Raw genomic sequence first — 22,148 nt, forward strand, 5'->3', positions numbered from 1 at the left:
TGAATATATTTTGTTTAAACCTGAAATTTTGAGAAACATTAGCTCCTCTGAGAAGTACCAGTAAAAACATGTAGTAAGAAGTGATTGTGTAGTATGGAAAGTTTGGGAATTTTGCATTCTTAAGAATTCATTACAAAATCATATTTTTAAAAGAACTGAAAAGTGTCAATTTTAAATTACTTTCTAACGTGTTCTATAAATGGGTATTATTTATTGCGAGTGTCTTGTGTCTTATTTTGGGACATTATGCCCTACTTTTCCCTTATAGCGATATGGTAACCCAACATTGGCTGCAATTTGAGAATATAAATGAAGAGTTTGATGTTCCCTCATTTCCATTTCTATTTTTGTTACCAGTTACCCCCACACCCCCTATATGACTTCATGGCGTTTTGCTAAGTACAGGGGAGCACTTTACTTTTTTTTTATTTTTGTTACCAGTTTGCAACATTGGCGACAGTACTGTTCATGTCTCTAGATCAGGGATTCCCAACCTTTTTATGTTTGCAGCACCCTTGGGGCACCCTTTTTAGACATTTTCTAAATTTTTAATCTTCAAAGAGGAATATGTTATCAGGAGCAAGTTAAATTTATTGCCAATAAATAACTACTCCAGTACTAATATTTCTTATGCCTACTTCCTAATAATATATTTTCGTCTTTAGTTTTTTTTTTAATATCTCGCGGCACCCCTAGGCCAATCTCTGAGCACTCTAAGGTGTCTCAGCACCCCAGTGGGGAATCACTGCTCTAGGTGAATCATAGCAGATGAAACAAACACTGACTACAGAAGCTAAATTTGAACCAAATTGCCTCTTACAGCAATAACATTGAGCATGCCTTTATCTCATCATATATTCTATACCTCTAGGTTTATAGATGTAAGCTACTTGTACATGTAAAAGTTGAATGGATGCTAATAAATATATAGGCCTCCTCAATGGCGCAGTGGTAGGGTTGTCTCCTTGTAATCAAGGGGTTCCGGGTTTGATACCTGGTAGGCACATAGTGGTTCGGATCCCACTTTAAACTGTAGGTCCAGTCCCGATTAGCCTTACTGTGCATAAAGTGGACTTAAAACACCAAATCCATCAATCAATCAAGCTAATAAATATATAAATCATCCAATCAATGGAATTGTAGTGCTTTGTGTGCAAGAAAACTTAACAAGACAACTGTAATGTCATCATATAGATTGGCCTATATCATACTGATGGTTCATACTAGTTTTCAAAATCACCACCAGAGGGTGGAATTGTTGCACATGAAATGTATATGTCACTTCAAGCAGATTCACAAGACAACATTTCCACAACTAGTGAAGCATGTTAATTTTCCCCCATAAGAAAATGTATTTGTCATTTTGTGAGTGACCAAGAGCACAGAGCGCCCGAGTCAAGATCTCACCATAAAAGATGCTGGATTAAATTCCCAGTCTTGAAAGTGCCTCTTATCAATTTATTTCATCATTCATCCTCATCATTGTGATTAGCCAAAGTGTCAGAAAAGTGAGGTCAAATGTGAAAAAATACAAATACAAGGGCCACTATTTATACTTATATTTATATTTTGAGCCTTGGCAACACTGATTGAAGTTAGGAGCGATTTGACGTTTGCACGGAATCGTCTGGCATTATTGACCATAACGTACTTCAAATGTTTTGTCAATAGCTTCATTTGTGTTGTTTATGTTGCCTTGGAGATTGCGCGACAACAATAAAATGGAATTAACTCGTGAACATTTTCGTGCGATGATTTTTTACGATTTTCGACGTGGATTATCAAGACAAGAGTGCATCAATCAACTTACTTCCACATTTGGTGATGAAGCCCCATCCTTTGCCACTGTGAAACGCTGGTACAATGAACTTAATCGTGGCCGCCATTCGCTCACTGACGAGATTCGCGAAGGTCGTCCAAAATCAGTTGTTGTTCAAGAAAACATTGATGCTGTGCAAAACCTAATACTGCAAGATCGTCATGTGACATACTGTGAGATTGAGACAACCATAGGCATTAGTTCCACCAGCATATATGTATAAAATATTACATGATCATTTAGCTGTGAGAAAGGTATGTTCTCATTGGATCCCACACAATTTGACAAAAACTCAAAAAGACGCTCGCGTCTATTGGTGCAAACAAATGCTGAATAAATACAATCGTGGTGCTTCAAAAGACGTATATAAGATTGTAACAGGTGATGAATCATGGATATTTGCATATGAGCCGGAAAGGAAACAGCAGTCGACTGTATGGGTGTTTCAAGATGAACCCAATCCAACAAAAGTTGTTCGCGGTCGAAGCACATCGAAACAAATGGTCGCCTGTTTCTTCGGGAAAACTGGTCATGTGGCAACTGTGCCTTTAGAGGAACGTAGAATGGTCAACTCTGAATGGTACACAACAATTTGTTTGCCAGAGGTCTTCGGTCAAATATGGAAAACAAACAAACGCCGTCGGATCATTCTTCATCAAGACATTGCCAGCTGTCACACATCTCGTCTAACAACCGACTTTATGAACAGTCAAAAAATCGAATTGATGGGTCATCCGCCGTACAGTCCTGATTTGGCACCCAATGACTTCTTCTTGTTCCCGAATGTCAATAATAAATTGCGTGGACAACGATTTTCGTCAGCGGAAGACGCCGTTGATGCGTTCAAAAACCATATTATGGAGGTGTCTCAATAAGATTGGAAAAACTGCTTTGACAAATGGTTCGAACGAATGCAAAAGTGTATTGACCATAAAGGAGAACACTTCGAAAAAAAATAAAGCAGTTTTCAATGCCAAATTCCTGTTTTTTCATTGTTAGGCTCAAAATATAAATAGTGACCCTCGTACATACAAAAATACTCATTTGTGAAGGTGTGGGTGATTCAAAAGATCTGAACTAGCATGAAATTGTGGAAACCACAAGGTTATGCTTACTCAAAGTCACTGCCAATGTATTTCTTGGCAAAATCCTTCTTCCCTTTTAAGAAGCAGAATGAGAAAAAAAAAATAAAGGACACTGATCTTTAATTACACAAATGGGCAAAGGAAGTTGACCCCTAATATTTTCATTTAGAAATTAAGTGTAGATATCTTATCACCATAAATCAACAATTTTATACTTTTTTCTTTTTAGAAAAATAATCTCTTTCAAGTCTATGAAAGTTCCAGCAGGGCATGTCAGTAATGAAGTGAAGGTGTCTTAAGACTCTTGTACCAACTGAACGAAGACTAACATTGTAGGATAGCAGACCCATAACCAAGTGGGACAAGGAACCACTCTCCTTGAATTATGAAATGTTTTAATGTGAACCTAAACAAGTTATGAAAATAACACTGACAATTATTCAGATTTAGTCCTTATATAAATTAATGTGTGGAGATAGGCAGGCTCCAGAAGTCTGCAGTATTTGCTAACTTTAGTTTTATAACCACTGGTGCAAGGGTACCAGATATCTCAATTTTGTCGAGACAGACCATTTTTTTAATTCCTGTCCAGACTTTTATCAAACTGCATTCAAGTCCCTCTACCCCCAATTTTTTGGTTAACTTGCATTCAAACATATTCATTTTAAGAATCATTGCTAATGCACTTACTTTATACATACATATTCTTTTCTAAACATAGAATTATCATGGCTGCTCATTTGCAGTGACAAAATAAAATTATAAGAAATTTGTGAACATTACTAATTTACGGAATACATTATTATTCAAATACTTCTGATAACTGGATGTAAATAATAAGCACCAAGCTGTATGTCATGTGACAGCCTTTGTCTGTAAGCAGCCTTTGTCTGTAAGCGACTGTGTTGCTGATTGTTGGGTCAATTCAATTCAATACTATTTATTCTTGGCAGAGGTTCAGCAAATGTAGATCTACCAACAGGGGATCTATTGGTGAGTTGAAATTTTTTCAGTTACTTTGGACTGCACTTCTAGCTGCAATATTAGCACAGCATTGGTGGTCACATCTAATACTCCAACAGGATTTCAAATAGCTTAATGTTGGACCAACAGTGTACGCTGGACTAATATGCTATATAATATTTGTAAATATGTGTACATTTAATTCACAAGAGTGTGGTAGTGAAGGTTTTAGTTTAAGAAGAGACATGCATTTTGTTTAGACTTATCTTTTCTTTACTAAGTAACTAACTATGAGTTTCATTTTCACATTGGTGGTATGACATGTATGCACAAATTTAACAAAGTGTGAGCTGGAGTGGGATTTCGTGGAATCTGGTTCTACCCTAGATATGCCCCCATTGTGTGCACATCAATACAGATTTTGTAAAATAGTGACATGGAATGTGGTTTTTATTTCTCCAACTGAACTTTCATCAAGGCTTTTGCCCCTCCTAATCATATGGTGTGCACATTCCTATGATGTCAGAGCTTGAAATGGTAGAATAATACCACCCAGTAAACTTTTCCTTCAGGGAGATTTGGAGGGGGGAAGGGGACATGGAAAGAGGGAGAGAGAAGAGGGGCAAATTTCAAGCAAAAATGAAAACACAAGTTTCTTACTTTGTCATATTCGAATGTGGGCTGGATTAGCAAAAATGCCAGAAGAAAATCTTACTCCCAGCCAACTACTGTTATAAGCAAAGTGTAAAATGTACAATCCCATGCATATTAATTGGAACAAGATATTATTTTTCATAATTTTCCCAATTGCTTATTATTACTTATTCTTCGAAGCTAAGCTTTGTTTATTGTTCGTCCATTCTACATTGTTCACTCATTGATTCAATAGTACCTAACTGCTCTGTGTGATGACTGTTTAAGTTGAAATTTATAATATCTTTCTTCAATTGATACGGCTCCCAGGAAGATTACTGAGGTTCTAGCATTATCGCATACTTCTATGGCACAAAGAGAGGTGACTACTAAATTTTGTATTGGTGTAGGCACTGCAGATAGAATTATTCAGTGGCATGAACTGACTGACTCCATTTTATACAAGAAAAATGGGAAACTGTGCCAGGAAAGAAAAAGTATGCCAACTGATGACCAAAAGCAAATTAAACCCCAGGATCGTCGCTATGGACTTGGGGAAAAAGGGAAGTGAATCTGCACATGTCTAATGTTCATCCTAGCCTTCTAGCAGCTGGTAGGAAAGCCCACAAGATCCAAAGAAGCACCTTCTAACAAGAGAATTGTCTCTTTTGTAGACAAGTTCTCATTGAGATTGAAAAGCCGAAGACTCAGAGGACTGAAAAAAAGAGTTCCTTTCCTGATGAGAACCACTTAGAAGTGATGGGGCGAGCTAGGAATGAGCCAACAACTTCTGCACATTTGCAACAGACCATAAAATACCACGTGAAGGACATGTTTTGGGGATGTTTCACCCATGAAGGATTGGGGCTCTTAATACCAGTCAATAGCATGATGAAAAGTGACCAGTACATTGGAATACTGGAAAGGAGAGTTGTTCCCATAGACAAACCACTAAAGGAGGCATGCCAACTCTGACTTTCATCACTGATGACGCTAGTGACATCTAGCAAATATTTCATGGAACTACTTGTTTCTCAATGCCCATGCTAGATGGCAGGCTGCAGAGGTCAGAAAGGGGGGTGAAAGAAGGGGAGAAGCAGGATAGACGTACACTGATGTATTTCAAATTCAAGTGTTCTTGTCCTATACAGTTTTTAAATAACCTACTGTGACTATGATCTTTGTTGCTTACGAGTCCCAAGACAAAGCAGCCTCCATGTAAAATGTGTCGCCATCCTTGTTGAACTGACAGAGCCCAGGATGGTCATTTCAAATTTAAACCTGTCCATTGACCCAATGTTGCCAACTCTCCACACAGAAAATGAGCTGAGCACTGGATGGTAAATGCGTTATGAAAATAAATATCCATGTAAAGTGCTACGTAATGTAAGCTTTATATTATGTACAATCAGCAAATACCAACAATTGGAATTATGTGCCTCCTCGATGGCGTAGTGGTATGTAATGAAGGTGTGTCGGGTTCGATACCCATTGGAAGCACAAAGTGTACATTTTTAGATGGAGGGCATTGCTCGAAGTGAGGAGGTATGTGGGGGAATGGTATCCCCCAGCTAGCAAAATTTCCGTAAAACATCTCCCAGTTCATTAAGATTTGGCACACACAGAAGTGTGGCGAAGCCGAGGCACTTGGTAGGAATGCCAGAGACCCAGGTTCTGGACGAGCCTGCATTTTTGGCTGAAATTCTGCAAACCCCCCCAATTGTCTCCTTGTCACCAAATTAAAACCCCAGCTAACTCCAAAACTCGACCAAACATCCCCCAGTTAATATTTTACAGTTCCGCTGTAGGTGGCTGCTCACTCAAAACTTGTGAGACACTTTGTTGCACGGGAACGGAAAAGACGCATTGTTAATGATGACAATTTCTGGAGACCTTCTGCGAAAACTTTCCTGTTCTAAAAACGTTCCATTTAACTAGGGTCAGGAATTTTATGGTATGGTTGGCACCACAGCCCTTAACCTATGCCCTGCCACTTAGTTTCAAAAATTGAAACAGAAAGCAAACTGCAATCCTTTTTGGCAAATAGCTCCTTAAAATCTCTCATAGATGTCACTAGTGTCGCCAGAGCAGACGTAGGGAACAGAATATCTCATTAAGTTTCACCCAGTTGGTTGTTCCTGAGATGCAGAAAAGGTTTCTGCATTGTAACCGACTTTTTCAGCACGATTTGGCTCCATGCCACAATTTAAAAAAGTCAGGAAGTCATGAAATTCTTCACCGATAACAATATTTGTGTGTTAAAGTGGCCAGGGAACTCAGTTGACATTAATCCTATAGAAAACATGTGGGCTATTTGAAAAATGACTCACAAAACTTGACTGTTCCACAAAATATGCATGATAGAGTCTCTAACTCAAGTAGGGTTTCATGATTGTGAATCTATGCCAAATCGTGTAATGTAAATTCATGGACGTCTGCAGGATTTTTTCCAGGGAGGGCAAGCAAAGTAATTTTTCCAGGGGGCAAAGTAAGCATATTTTTCCCCATAATAGTGATGCCCCCTCAAAAAAACCTGCTTCAGTCTGAAATTATCAGGTCCCTTCAACACCCTCATAATAATTTACATGAAGTACTGTGACTGAAATGAAATTATGTATGCAATACATAATTTTTAGGTTGATCTTCATTTTCCCTTCCGGATGCCCATGTGTAAATTATAAAACAGAAAGAACATATTATCCATTAAGAAAGATTATAGGTATGTAATTTATTGTTTTTGAATGGTGTTAATGATGAATAAGTACAAAGAGTATATGTAAATGCGTAGTAATTGTCATGTCCTAATTAATTCACATGGGGCTGTAACTGCCTATAGTTCAAACTACAGAGTGCAGTTCTTGGAACACAATCACTTGAAAAGGCATAAAATGAACACACTAAGGTTTGATACAGAATCTACATAGCTGGACAGTTTTTGATGGATACTATCAACTACAAATAAGTATTATAAAAAAAATAAAGTACACACAAACAGTAAGTCAGTCTGATATGTTAGTGGTTGATTAACAACAGTGACGTGGTCAGGATTTTGGAAGGAAGAGGAGGGGGGGTATGCCATTCTTTTTAGTAGTCAGCCCAATACTTTGCAACCTCCTCCTGCATTTGACATTCATTTTTAAGAAATTCTGTTACAGAGGAAGGATGTGACACCTCTTCCTTTGGAATGCCAAATATTAGGGGGAGAACAATTTTCATTACTGTTCCCCATTATTTTCTATGAAGATCTTTTGTTACTTTGGAGCATATCTGGGAGGCATGTGGGGAGTTTTACTAATGGTTTTACAAATAAATAATATATACAGTGTACTTTGAATTTTTACTCATTCTGGTTCTTAGCTTATAACTGTTTTAATAATTATTTATTGAAAATTTATTGAAACAAATTACAAATTATGAACTTGTCCTCCAGTCAGAGTGAATTAATAGATTAGGTTAAAGAATTAATTATTGGCTCTTCTGCTAAACAGGCCCGGATGAAATACCAATTTGAATATTAATGTAAACTCAAAATTCTGCCTGCTAAGTAGAGTTACTGGCTTCATTCGATGTTACTAAAATTACATGATAATCCTCCAGATAATTATGATCAGCTTGTTGGCCAAGCTTGTGGTGTAGCACTTTAACCCTTCATGGGTTTCATGAGAAAAATTACATCGCACGGTTCATAATTTAATAAATATATATATATATACAATAAATAAGAATTGTTGCAGTAAACGAGGTCAAATTTTTGGAATATGCTACTGCTTAAAATGCTGACCTCACATCATCCAATGAAAAGATTGCCTGGTAGAACTTGGCTCTCGTAAGATTCTTGCATCATAGAGTTTCAATTATCAACCAAGCATATGCATGCAACATGATTAAATAAGATACAGCTAAGTAACAATAACCTATATATATATACTGGGTGAGTCTGTTAAAAGAGGCCCCGTGGAAAATGTGCTCCTTGCATGTATGCAACCATGGTGCACCGAAGAGAAGAGCGGGGTAGAGAACAGTCCAGGATATTGGTGCCAAGCAGTTTAGACAACTTGACATAAATGTAAATTAATGAAACATCTCTTCTGTAAATACAGTACCGTATCGTACCCAAGGTATTGGGCAAGAAGTATAAAGTCTTAGCATAGCAGGTATCAGAGAAAGGAATGCTGAATAAGTAATCAGGCAAAGGTCGGGTGATTGACTTGGAAGGCGTATGTGGCATGAGGGTTGGAATTGTCAGGAGGTGTGATCAGTTGGCGAGAATAGGAGAAAGAGTAAGGTCTGCGGATTGTGAGAGAGGAGCAAAGTGAAGAACGATTATTGGACGATGGTGTGTGATAGATTCGATGTCTGACAGGGAGGTCAGACAAGTGATAGTTGAGAGGACAAGTGTAGGAACAATCTTCATATATTTGTAAGGCAAGTAATATCCTTTTCTTAACCAATCCATATCGGTTCAGTCATGGAGAGTATAAAACCCATATCCAATCTAAGCTAATTTCTATCGCCATTCCTTTAAAAGGTAACCTCTTGCATTTATCACATTTAGGCCAAGCGAGTGATAACCATCTGAGAGATGAATGAGGAATAGCTACATCACCCAATTAAATCTAGAGGTTCTTGGTTCGATCCCAAACGCAGCATGGGAGTTGCGTTACGTGGTGGAGTCTGCTTAGGGCTTCTCATCCATTTCTATTGCAAATGCGATGCGAAAAAACTGCAGTACGTGAAATACTGCGATTTTCATCTATTTCATCCCGAAATATGATGAAAATAATACAGCCTTCTAGCTTTTCAAATTAAGTACGGGAGATATGGCGCCGGAATTTTCATTTGTTAGCGCTTCACGTTGTATTAATTATCAATTGTTACCAAAGATCAAGAAAAGAAAGCAAAAGGTAGGCCTAGCAATATGCTACGCAAATAAATAAGAGTAGAGTTTTAACTAGGTTATTCGGCTATTGGCTTGTGAAAAGATGAGAATTAACATTAGGATGTTGCATAAAGGTTGGTTAAATATTTTAAAGATGTGTTCGGTACTGTCGTCACTCTGTTACGCGATTGTTGAACCTAACTTATCAAATTTCCCGGAGAGTAAACAATTTAATTGCTGATAATGTCCTGTCAAAGCCACGGGGGGATGAGAAAAGAAAACAAGCAACTTAGTGCTAATTTTAAGCTAATCAAGCATTTTTCCTGCGCATAGGCTAATCATAGAATTATGGCGCAATCTAGATTTATCCACCCCAACATTCTCGAAACTATCCAGTTTCAAGGTAACATTCACGAGGATGTACTAAAATTCATTGACAAATTTGAAAGTTTAGCTATTCTTAATGAGTGGAATGACTTAAAGAAAAGGCAAATGCTACCGGCATTTTTGGCTGATTCAGCATTGGAATGGTTCAATACTTGGAGTCGAACTCAGGAAGCACAGGATATAGATTTTGTAACTTTAAAAACTAAAATTGTGGAAGAATTTACGGAACCAGATGACACTTTTCAATTAGAAGAACAAATCAGATTACGCTTCCATCAGGAAAATGAACCTGTTTCAAAATATGTAAGAGAAAAACAGTTATTGTTATTAAAATTAGATCCTGCCATGGACATTAGTGAGCAAATTAAGCAAATAAGAGGGGGTTTACAACCTAACTTTATGAAAGAAGTTTATAACATGGAATATGATTCAGTGCATGAAATGTTACGAGACCTGAAAAATGTTGAACAATTCAAATATCTTGTGCAAAAACGGCAAATTCTAGAAACTGAATGTGAGACAATGAAAGCTCTGTCGTGTTCTGAATTGAGTCGAGCCTACATGCCGACTCAGCAAGCTATCACGTTGCAGCGCACGGTCAATGGTCATGTTGACATAAGTTATTCTCAGGCTAATCGGGAGATCGAGGAAAGATTAAATGCACTGCAACAAGACCTTGATCAATTACAGTCGAACACGGGACTCCAATCTCATGAGTCAGATTTAGTTTCGCAATTTCAGAATCTTGAGGCTAAAGTAAATGCACTTGCAGAACATCGGAAAAAACATTCATTCACTGAGTCATCATTCTCATATACAGTTAGAGAAAATGGACATAGAGATAGAAACAATAGGAGAACCTATTATCATAATAGTAATCATAGAGCTCAGAATAGAAATACTTGGCATAACAACCACAATAATAATCTCGACACACAGTCGCAAAGCTCGCATAGGGGGCGATGCCGCAATGGCGGTAACCCTCGATTTCAGCGTTCGCATTTTTCATCTTCATCGCCGCGAACATTTTTGGAGCAACAACAGGGACGCGAAGATCCAAATAACCATACTAATCAGGTTGTAAATACAAATCACTCTACTTTTCGTAAGAACAGAAGCAATTTTAAACGACTAAGACCTGCATATGACGGGGACCTAGGTGCAAGACCTTCGGGAAAAACTCTAACGGTCTCTACTTTTCCTTCTGAAGATCTGATTTACATCAATGTGAAAGTAGATGGGGAAATTCGACAGTTCATCCTGGATAGTGGAAGTCAAATTTCGGTAACTGGAGATAAGAACATACCAGTCAATGCCAAGCGATTTAATATAAATACTGCGATTAGAGGGGTCACTAATAGTCAACTGACGGTTAAGGAAATTGTGTTACTACCATTTTCTATACATAACCAAACATTTGTTCATCCATTTAGAATCGTTAAGGATTTTAATCAAATTACTATATTAGGAAATGATTTCTTGAAGGGACAAAAGGCTAAGTTAGATTTTGAGGAAAATAAGCTTACCTTGCATAGATTTGGCACACCTCCTAGAAACCAAATTAAAAATGAGAATAAGAAAGCTTTTGACGTGTCAATCAAAGTTTCCCATTTGTTACAGCATGTTTTGCAACCAGAATTTGTAGCTGCTAAAAAGATAAAAGTGAAACCCAGGACGCATTTGTGCATTCCATTGAAATTGGCTAATTCATATGACAAAGATAGGACACTCTTGGAACCGGACCTACAGTTTCAAGAGAAAACGGGATTGATGGTTGCCAGATCAATTATTAATCCGGATTCGAATCTCATTTGGATCACAAATCCTTTAAATTATAATGTTACAATTAAGAAAGGCACTATTATCGGGAAAGCTGAAACATGGGATAGGCCAATCATGAGTAACAATAATGATGAGAATAAGGATGAAATTGGTGAACAGGCACAGGTTTTTGCGACGGAAGAGTCAGGGAACGTCAGTGACGCACGGGCGGACCCTAGTCGGTTTGATGTGAATCCGAATTTAGAACCCCAGCAAAAGGAGCAACTTTTGGCTGTTTTAATGAAATATCCACATGTTTTTGCGTGGTCAAAGGATGATATAGGTAGAGCCACGAATTATAAACATAGAATTCAACTAAAAGATGACACAGAATTTCACTTAAAATCCTACCCGATTCCAGTCCACCTTCGTGATGAAATTAAAGATCAGATTGAGACTTTATTAAAGCAAGGTGTTATTTCTCCTACAAAATCACCCTTTAACTCTCCAGTTATCCTTGTAAAGAAGGCAAAGGGGGGTTATAGATTATGCCAGGATTATCGCAGATTGAATGTTTCGTCTGTATTTGACGCTCTGGGCGTGAATAACATCAATGAAATATTATACAATATGGGGGGCAAGAAATACTACTGTACGGCAGACTTGAAGAGCGGATTTTTTAATATTCCTCTCACCGAGGACAGTAAGAAATATACAGCATTTACAATACCAGGAATGTCACAGTATCAAATGAACGTCGTGCCACAGGGCCACGTCAGTTCATCAAGTGCAATGACTCGTTGCATTCACCTAGCGTGCTCAAATTTGGATCCCAATCACTTTGCACATTATGTGGATGATTTGTTTTGCTTCGGAAATATCTTTGAAGAAATGCTCGTAACTCTGGAGAAAATGTTACAATGTTTACAGGCCGCGGGATTGAAACTTGCAATAGAAAAATGTCACTTCGGATACACTGAGATTATTGCTTTAGGACATAAAATTTCAAAATTTGGCTATCGGATCAACGACAAAATCATTGATTCTATCAAGAAATATAAGACACCGACAACTGTGAAACAAGTTCGCACATTTCTCGGATTAACATCTTATGTCAGGAAGTTTTTAAAATCATATTCCGAGATGGCACTTCCTTTGCAAAAATTGATAGGAAAAAAGAAGAAATTTCTCTGGGGGGAAGAACAGCAAACTGCGTTTGAGAGGTTGAAAGAAGCTTTACTTACAGCTCCTGTATTAATGGCTTATGATCCATCCAAAGAAGTAAGGGTATATACGGATGCAAGCAGTAAGGCTATTGGCGCAGTGATTTTACAACCGAATGCGAACGGTGATTTTCAGCCTATTTCCTATTGCAGTAGAGTTTTAAAAGACCATGAAACTCGACTTTCAACCATCGAGCAAGAATTGTTGGCAATCATATACGCATTTAAGTCATTCAGATTCTTTTTACTTGGGAGACATTTTGAATTATTTACCGACAACCAAGCAATCACATTCATTCACTCCTCAACGCAACTTTCAAACAAATTATTTAGATGGTACACGTTGATGGCCGAGTTCGATTTTACGCCAATTCACTGTAAAACTACACAAAATATGGCGGATGCTATCAGCAGGGAAACAGAACATGATCCACAGGGAGAAGACGAGGAGCTTCCAGAGCCACGTACATTGTTATTGTTAGATGAGACAATTGATGTTGCTATACACCAACGAGAGGATTCTTTTTTTGGAAATATAATTAATATTTTGGAAGGAAAAGAAGACGAGGGGGGCAACAACCCACCTAACCCCTCCCTGCAGAGGCAAGCTTGTTATTATATTATGGACAATGGACTTCTTTATAGACAACATAAACTGGGAGCTACGACTAAGAAATTATTATGCATACCGAAGTCACTTCGCAACACTGTCATTGAGACATTGCATAGTTTACCAGCTGGAGGAGCACATTATGGCTTCACTAAAACATACAAGAATGCACTGGACAGGATTTACTTTCCATTCATGAAGAACCATATTCAGAAAATGGTCAAGGAGTGTGTAATTTGTCAGCAGAATAAGCGCATAAAAGGAGCGCCATATGGAGAACTTTTAACGTTCAACTCACAGAAACCATTCGATAGAATCGATTTAGATTTTAGCGGACCGTATCCACCAAGTGGTTTGCTTCGCCATAAATATATATTAAGTGCAATCGATCATGGTACTCGATTTTTAATTGCTCAATCAGTAGCAGATACTTCACACAGCAGCTAACTTCCTTTTTGAAAATGTAATTTTACGCTACGGATGTCCTTCTCATTTAGATACAGACAGAGGTACTTCATTCACAGCTAGTTTATTTAAAGAACTATCGGAGAAATGTGGTATCCATCTGAAATTCGCTCCAGCAGCTAATCACAATTTAATTGGATTATTGGAACGATCACATGCTATTTTACAGGGACTTATGAAAAACTTCGTGAACTCAAAACACACAGATTGGCTTTTATACTTGCAATCGGCCGTGTGGTCATACAATGTTAATTACCAGGAGAATTTGAAGAACAGTCCATTTTTTCTTCTTCATGGATTTACGCCTAGATTAGTCTGGGAGAGCGGACTACATTTAACGCCCAGTGTGAATGTAAACAACGAGATGAGATTCAAGATTCTCGAAAAAGCACGAGCAGCAGCTTATGAGTCTTTACAGAAACGCCACCGACAAGCAAAGAAGTACTATGATAAACGTCATCAGTCCATTGAATTTACACCAGGAGAATTGGTTCTAGTATACGATGGCAGTCATCGTGTACACACCACTAAATGCTTTTCGGGAATATATAAAGGACCTTGTAAAATTATAGCAAAAGAAAATCCCAATGTTTACAAAGTGGAATATAAGACAAAACGGGGACAGACAGTCGTGGACTCAATTTCGGTCCAGAGATTGAAGAAGTACTACGCTTCGGAACACGGTAGCGGCGATGAGAATGTAAATGGTGATGAGACTGAAGAACAGGAACAGTCAGGAGTGAATGAGTGAGAACATACCCTTTTACCCTGTACGTAACTTCCTCTTCAGTACTCTGATGCACTAAATAAATTTTACATCTTGCAAATATTTTTTTTTTTTAAACGAACAAACACTAAAATTATGTGAAATATTATTGTTTAGCCCTTAATAATTGCACGGAAGTGTAAAACTAGTTATTACCACACTAAAATCATTAGTTATAACACGTAGACATCGAGGTTTCATAATAATGAACAACAAGTACAGTAACGCGCAAAATAATAATAATTAATATTATTGTATTCACGGATAGTGAACAAAGGGAATGTTGATGAATATAAATTGCGCGCAAGGAATTTTCCTCAGATTTCGGTAGGCCTGCAGAGAACTGATGGAAATAATCTTTTGTGAACTACAAAAGATAAATAGTGTAAGTCGATAATAGACTTTAGTATTTTTTTATGAATAAAATGTGTTAAACACATTCGGTAAGGAAAAATGAGAATTAAAATTCTCTATGATTTAGCGTGGTTAGTCAAAATAGGGTTTAAACAAGTACACATTTTAATATTTCAATTGTTAAATTTAAGTTAATTACATTTATAATTTTAATAACTAAATAAATGACAGAAATATGAGATTATCAGTTTTATAAGTTTTAAATAACGTTAAATAAAGAGAACAGTTATAATAAGAGCTGACTAGGCATACAGCCAGTAAATTATTCAATTAAACGAACTACAGATCAATAATAACTAAATAAGTACTGCGGAAATAATAATTATAATATAGATAATAATAATACGAAGAGAATAGTGAATATTTTGGTGCTTAGATAATTATAAAGTTCAAACAAAATGTATCACATGGAAATAATATAAATATTAAGATTACCTTTATACGTAATTATACGCATTTTACATTGAGATTTAATTATTTTGTATATTTTTCTTACATAACTTTACATAAAAGCTAGATTTAAAATCTAATATGAAGAGTAATAAGTCAATTAAGAGCATAGAAGAAATAAGTAGTATTTTACACATACAGTTACGACCATGAGTTATCAGCAGCCTTGTCAGATTTTATTAACAATTTAACGACACAGTCATGAGATGAATTACGACAGTCTTGAAGAAGTAAAATATCTTTCATTAAACATGTACATTACTTTGATCCATCTAATTTGGGATACTTCATTCCAAATACGACTCAATTAGTTTATTGAATGTTATAATCAAGTTACTTAGAGTACTTCCTAAATTTTTTTTTTCCGCATGGTAGAAATTTCCCATCTTGTAAAATTCCCACTTAAAATTTCCCTCACATGTATTTCACACTTCTCGAAGCGATACCCAAAGCCAACTTCAAATGCCTTCATGGTAAAATGTGTTTCATCAGCAAAAGGATAAAGTTCAACTCGGACGCAACGGAAATCCTTCCTCTTTAAGCAATGGGGAAACTTGAGTTACATTCAGAAAGACCGAACAACTGAAGAAATATGCAAGTTAGGCATTCTATTCGTTTCTTGCGGCAACGATATCTACCTACATCGGTAGGAGCAAAATTCTCTTTGACATGAAGTAACCAACACGTTGGAAATTAAACAGCAGATATCTCACATTCCACATTAGCCGGGGAACTGAATAAACTGCCGATAGAGCATTCTTTCAACTCAGGCTAGCGACTTCAAGGATACAAAAGAACATGCAACCTTATGTCCGTTCGGAACGATATTTCTTCATCTGGCAACATTTGGAATATAAATTGCAATTAAGTTTTCATTTTTATGTCATTTAATTTTAGGTGATTATATATATAGTTAAACGCTACCAATTGTCAACTTTCATTTTTTTTCTCTCCATATTTTTTTGTATACACAATTTTATATTATTTTCCTTGAATATTCCTAGGCTGATTGCAATATCATTAGGGGAGAAAGAGTCAATAATGGACAACAAGATTTCGGATTCTTAGAATATTATCTGATGTATTTCAATTTATGTGGACAATATTAGCAAGTGCAAAGGAAATTTTACAATTACTCTTTATTAATGACGATATTTTATCAATATTATACAAACAGAAGGACGATTGATCAACACATTATTTTTTAGTAATATTTAAAGTACTTCATTCAATTCAATTGTTATTTATAAATATTTTACGTTAATTTAAGTATTCATATATTTTCAGAAATCAATTATTATTTAAATTTCGCAGTAGTATACAGTATACACTCATAACATCTTCAAGAGTATTTACAGCATTACATTCAATTCATATGTAAAGTTCAATTTGCTTTTAGTAATTATTAGTAGTTATATTTATTTATTTATTTTTCTCTTTTCAAGATTCTAATTATATTTGGTGTGTAAAGGATGGCATTAATCAGAATTTGGGTAATTTATAGTAAGAGTAAATGTTATGACTGAATCGGTACTCCTTTTCAAATTCCATTTCCTCAAATATAACAACCCTCAACTACAAGATTTTTCATACTTGTAATATTTACAAGCACTATTTTTTTTAAAAATAAGGGTGACTTAGAGGCGCCCTTGTCTCAACAAAACCTCTACACATACCGACATATTAAGTTCTCTCACAAACAACATTACACTAACGATCAGGAGGAAATGCCTGTTCGGTATATGATGCAAATTTCCTTTCCAAAACCTACCTGAATTGCCTCTCAGATAATTCAAATTTTAACGGTGAAATGAACAATTTAACATATTTGAAACCATGTTAACAGTCCTCAGTTCAACTTTTTCACAGATGTCAACGTCTAGAGATGGTCACCAGCTAAAACCTTGGAGAAATAAGAAATCAACACGATTTACACCTGAAAGACGCAGAGAAATTATTTTGATCTACGAACATTTTTGATAATTTCTCAAGATTTTTATTTCTGAGATTTTTCTTTTAATTTTTCGACACGTGGAAACAGGAATTACAATTACACCCTTCATCAATTTTAATTACGCAGTTCAGTGAAATCAGTTGATAAGCACCAAATCGTTTAACACGGATCTCCTTCATTCTATTTTAATTAACTCCTACTGAAGTCAATTACTAGTGAGACCTGATATTCAACGCTGATAATACATACATCGATTTGAAGGAATATTTACATACAACTAAATACTTCACATTCACAATTCCACGATATGCAGTTCTCTACTGTACGTTTTTCATCAATGACAATATTTGTCGCTACAAAGTTAATGCATCAAAGTGAAAAACATTTTTCACGGCCACAAGGAACTACTATATACATATATACGTGGTTTGGTTCAAGAAGAAACTTCATTGCTATACGCAGAGACTATTAAGTGATGATAACAAGAGTAAAATTATGGTATTTTACTTGAACTCTTTATGAGAATCAGGATAACTCAAGGATTATTTTATGGACAAATGTTAGTGCTGTGATTTTATCTATCGAACACTATTATATTCTTATTTTCAAATACATAAATTCATGTACATATATTATTACTCAAGGACAGTTATTGATACAGTGTATATATTTTGATTAACTTCAAGTTTTCTAAGTAAATATTTACTGTGATACTTGATATATATTATAAATAAAAACAACAGCGATAATTACATGATACACTAAAGTAAGAGACGGTGAAATTTACATCGATAATATGACATATGTGTGCAAGTGTAACTCGGATGAGTATCACAAACGTTGCTGATTTTGTAAATATTAACTTCAAAATATTTAATAGTGTTGTGCAGTGTCAGTGTTTACAGAATCAATTACATACTACTTCGCTAGTGTCTCTTTGAGACATCAATTTTGACAAGATCCATTCTTGTGGAACAATGCTTTTATAATTTTCTCACGTGGTGTCAGAGTGTTGCATGCTTATGCACGGCCTACGTTACGTCATCATGTAGTATTGGAACTTAGGTGTGGAGCGTAAGACTCTCAATGAATACGCGCACGAGCAGATTGACGAGTTAGCATAACAAACTCACATGTCAGTGTTTACCTTTCATATGCTGACAAGTTTTGTTTATTTATTTTGTTTGTTTATTGGTTATTTTTCTCCATTCTTCTTTTTTCTTTTTAAAGAACTATGTTAATCAAATTACATATTTTTGGTTATGGTATGTTAATCCAATAATTTTGGGACTATATTTTATAATTAAAAAAAAATCTCTCCATAGAAAGGATCGATATGGAATACAACTTTAAATCTTTCATATTTAAGTGAAAATCAAAAGATTTTCTTTAGGGGGTAGAGGAGCGTATCGTACCCAAGGTATTGGGCAAGAAGTATAAAGTCTTAGCATAGCAGGTATCAGAGAAAGGAATGCTGAATAAGTAATCAGGCAAAGGTCGGGTGATTGACTTGGAAGGCGTATGTGGCATGAGGGTTGGAATTGTCAGGAGGTGTGATCAGTTGGCGAGAATAGGAGAAAGAGTAAGGTCTGCGGATTGTGAGAGAGGAGCAAAGTGAAGAACGATTATTGGACGATGGTGTGTGATAGATTCGATGTCTGACAGGGAGGTCAGACAAGTGATAGTTGAGAGGACAAGTGTAGGAACAATCTTCATATATTTGTAAGGCAAGTAATATCCTTTTCTTAACCAATCCATATCGGTTCAGTCATGGAGAGTATAAAACCCATATCCAATCTAAGCTAATTTCTATCGCCATTCCTTTAAAAGGTAACCTCTTGCATTTATCACATTTAGGCCAAGCGAGTGATAACCATCTGAGAGATGAATGAGGAATAGCTACATCACCCAATTAAATCTAGAGGTTCTTGGTTCGATCCCAAACACAGCATGGGAGTTGCGTTACGGTACAGTGTGACAGCAACCTACCTAGAGGAGGTGCTGGAAATGGAAAGCAGTTTAGACAACTTGACATAAATGTAAATTAATGAAACATCTCTTCTGTAAATACAGTACAGTGTGACAGCAACCTACCTAGAGGAGGTGCTGGAAATGGAAAGCAGTTTAGACAACTTGACATAAACGTAAATTAATGAAACATCTCTTCTGTAAATACAGTACAGTGTGACAACAACCTACCTAGAGGAGGTGCTGGAAATGTCCTCCGTTGACCTTGAGGCACGTGTGCAGACGATACCACATGTTCTGAAAAGCACGGCCAAGGACATCCTGCGGGATGGCCTGGATAGCTGTGATAATGTTGTTCTGGATTTCTTTCAGTGTGTGAGGGTTGTTGCTATACACCTGTCCCTTTAGAGCTCCCCACAAGAAGAAATCACAGGGTGATAAATCTGGAGAACGAGGTGACCACAAGGTTGGTTCGTGCCACGACTGATGACGCGATTTGGCAGGAACACTGACTCAATGCACGTGATCGTTGCACATGCTGTATGCACCGTGGCTCCATCCTGCTGAAAGTAAGCATTCCTTCGCTCATCCTCAGTCAGTTGTTCAACAAACACGTTGAATATGTTACTGATGTAACGAGCTGAGTTCACAGTCTCATGGAAGAACACAGGGATGATGAGGCGGGACGACACTGCGCACCAGGCACAGAGTTTCTGGGCTTGCAATGGATTGTCACCCGTGTTCTGGGAGTTTATGTAGCCTGACAGATGGAACAATGTTTCATCAGAAATGAACAAGTAACCATCCTGCAGCACCTCCTGAGAAATATTGGACAGAAATCACTCACAAACTGCATGCGAGCTGCCTTGTCCACATCCCGCACTTGATGCATCACTGTAACTTTGAATGCATGGAAGTTCAAGTCCTGCTTCAGGATCTGCATAGTGGTTGACTGGGAGACCTGCAACTGTTGTGCCAAATGCAGAGATGATTTTCGTGGACTGCGTATCATTAGCTGCACTGCATCGCCCACTTTTGCCTCAGTGCGGACAGTCTTTGGATGCACTTTTGGCCTATTCAGCATGGATCTGGTTTCCCACCATTTTGCAATCAGTTTTTGCATTACTGATTTGGTTGGGGCCTTTGCTGGAACTCCATTCACCTCGAACTTCGTCGTAGTCTGCACACTGTTTCCAAGAACCGAGGTGTGCATACGTCGCGAAAACAAAGATATGCTGGTACACCGTTAACACCATGCTGACCCACCGAACCGCAATCACAACTTTCCTCGTCGTTCAACTGCACTCAACTCACCTGCACACTGCCTGCCTCAAGGTCACTACTGCACACTTTCTTTTCAATCCCTCTATATGTCATGTTGTCTAAACTGCTTGGCACCGATATCCTGGACTGTTCACTACCCTGCTCTTCTCTTCGGTGTACCAGGGTTGCCTACATGCAAGGAGCACATTTTCCACGGGGCCTCTTTTAACAGACTCACCCAGTATATATATATATAATGTTCATTGTAGTTAGTCATAAATCTTGCCTGTAATTTGTAATTACTACAATAAAGATGTTATTGAGAAAAGCAAGTTAAAGAATGACTATCGGCAAATAGAAGCTCTATTAATGTAGATTATCCTGCAAAAGATATGCTTCCACAATACTCGCATTGGTTTAATTAATGTTTTGAATTCACTATATGAAAAAGCAAGATTGCAGAATCGAGTACTACAATATTTGAAATAATTTTGAAAATTTCTGCTTTATTCCCATTAATTATCCACAACCTCTCAACACCTCCCACCACCACCAATTTATCTTGGCATCATCATAGTATTTTCCATAAGAGCTTGATTTATTATCAGGGTCGAGTTAAAATTTATATTAACAGACTGAAATTTTAATTATGGTTTCAAAAAAATCTTGGGTTTCTTAATTTTCATTAATCTTCTGAAAATTCTATGTGTAATGCTAAAAGTTAAGATGTTAATTGTAGCATAAATCAATTAAATTATTATTAATGTTATGAGATTTTAGACACAGTAAGATACTAAACATGCTATGTATCTGCATACCTGCTTATTTTATTGGATAATTTCTGTTCGCAGGCTTGCAGTCTACACTGTTACACCAAATGGCCGCTAAGTGGTGTACTTTGCAATTTTCTGTATACCGTACTATAAATACTGTTTGAAATAAAATAAAACTGCTGTTGGATTGTCTGCTGTGCCATCTACCACTGCTTGGTTTTACTTGCTCAAGTAGTAGAATCTGGTGGAATTGTCCACTATTAATGTTTAGTTCAAGGGTAAAATGCATAATGGCATTTATTACCTTGATTTTCGAAGCTCCTGAGAGGTAAATAATGGAATATTGATATCTAGACTCTGGTAGAGTTCCCCTTATCCACTTATTTTTTACTAACAGAAAAGAATAATTTTTTAAAGTATAAAATACTACTACAGAAAACATCATGCAAAGGGTAGGGAACTACATTTTAAGCAGATTCAAGTGTGTTAATATAATGCATTACCATTCATGTTAGTATTTTTCAGACTCATGCAAGGTTGCTAGCCAATGGTCCATACCACTATAGGCAGAAGATCTGCATTTCCAACGCCAGCTGCACAGTGCTCCATTACAGAGTTTCTCCTGGATAATACACCTCCTTGATTTCTGGGGGAAAAAAAGTTATTAGCAACTTCTGAATAACTAACTGTTACAGGCAACCCTTGACATAATTTTTGCAATATGTGTAACAACAC

The 22,148-nt window shown here is 36.8% G+C and overlaps 1 protein-coding gene across 2 annotated transcripts in view; it reads right to left on the minus strand.

Moving 5' to 3' along the window:
* The window catches only part of LOC145987180 (uncharacterized), a 46,977-nt gene extending 24,930 nt beyond the window's left edge, over positions 1–22,047 (minus strand). For both annotated transcript variants that reach the window (XM_083121693.1, XM_083121692.1), the window contains exon 1: positions 21,972–22,047. In XM_083121693.1, the coding sequence (XP_082977819.1) occupies positions 21,972–22,022 (51 nt within the window). In that variant the 5' untranslated portion in view covers positions 22,023–22,047. The remainder of the gene's footprint in view (positions 1–21,971) is intronic.
* Between the last annotated feature and the right edge of the window lie 101 nt (positions 22,048–22,148).

Source organism: Lepisma saccharinum, chromosome 4, assembly GCF_977018435.1.
Source record: "Lepisma saccharinum chromosome 4, izLepSacc3.1, whole genome shotgun sequence".
In the NCBI taxonomy this organism is placed as follows: Eukaryota; Metazoa; Arthropoda; class Insecta; order Zygentoma; family Lepismatidae; genus Lepisma; species Lepisma saccharinum.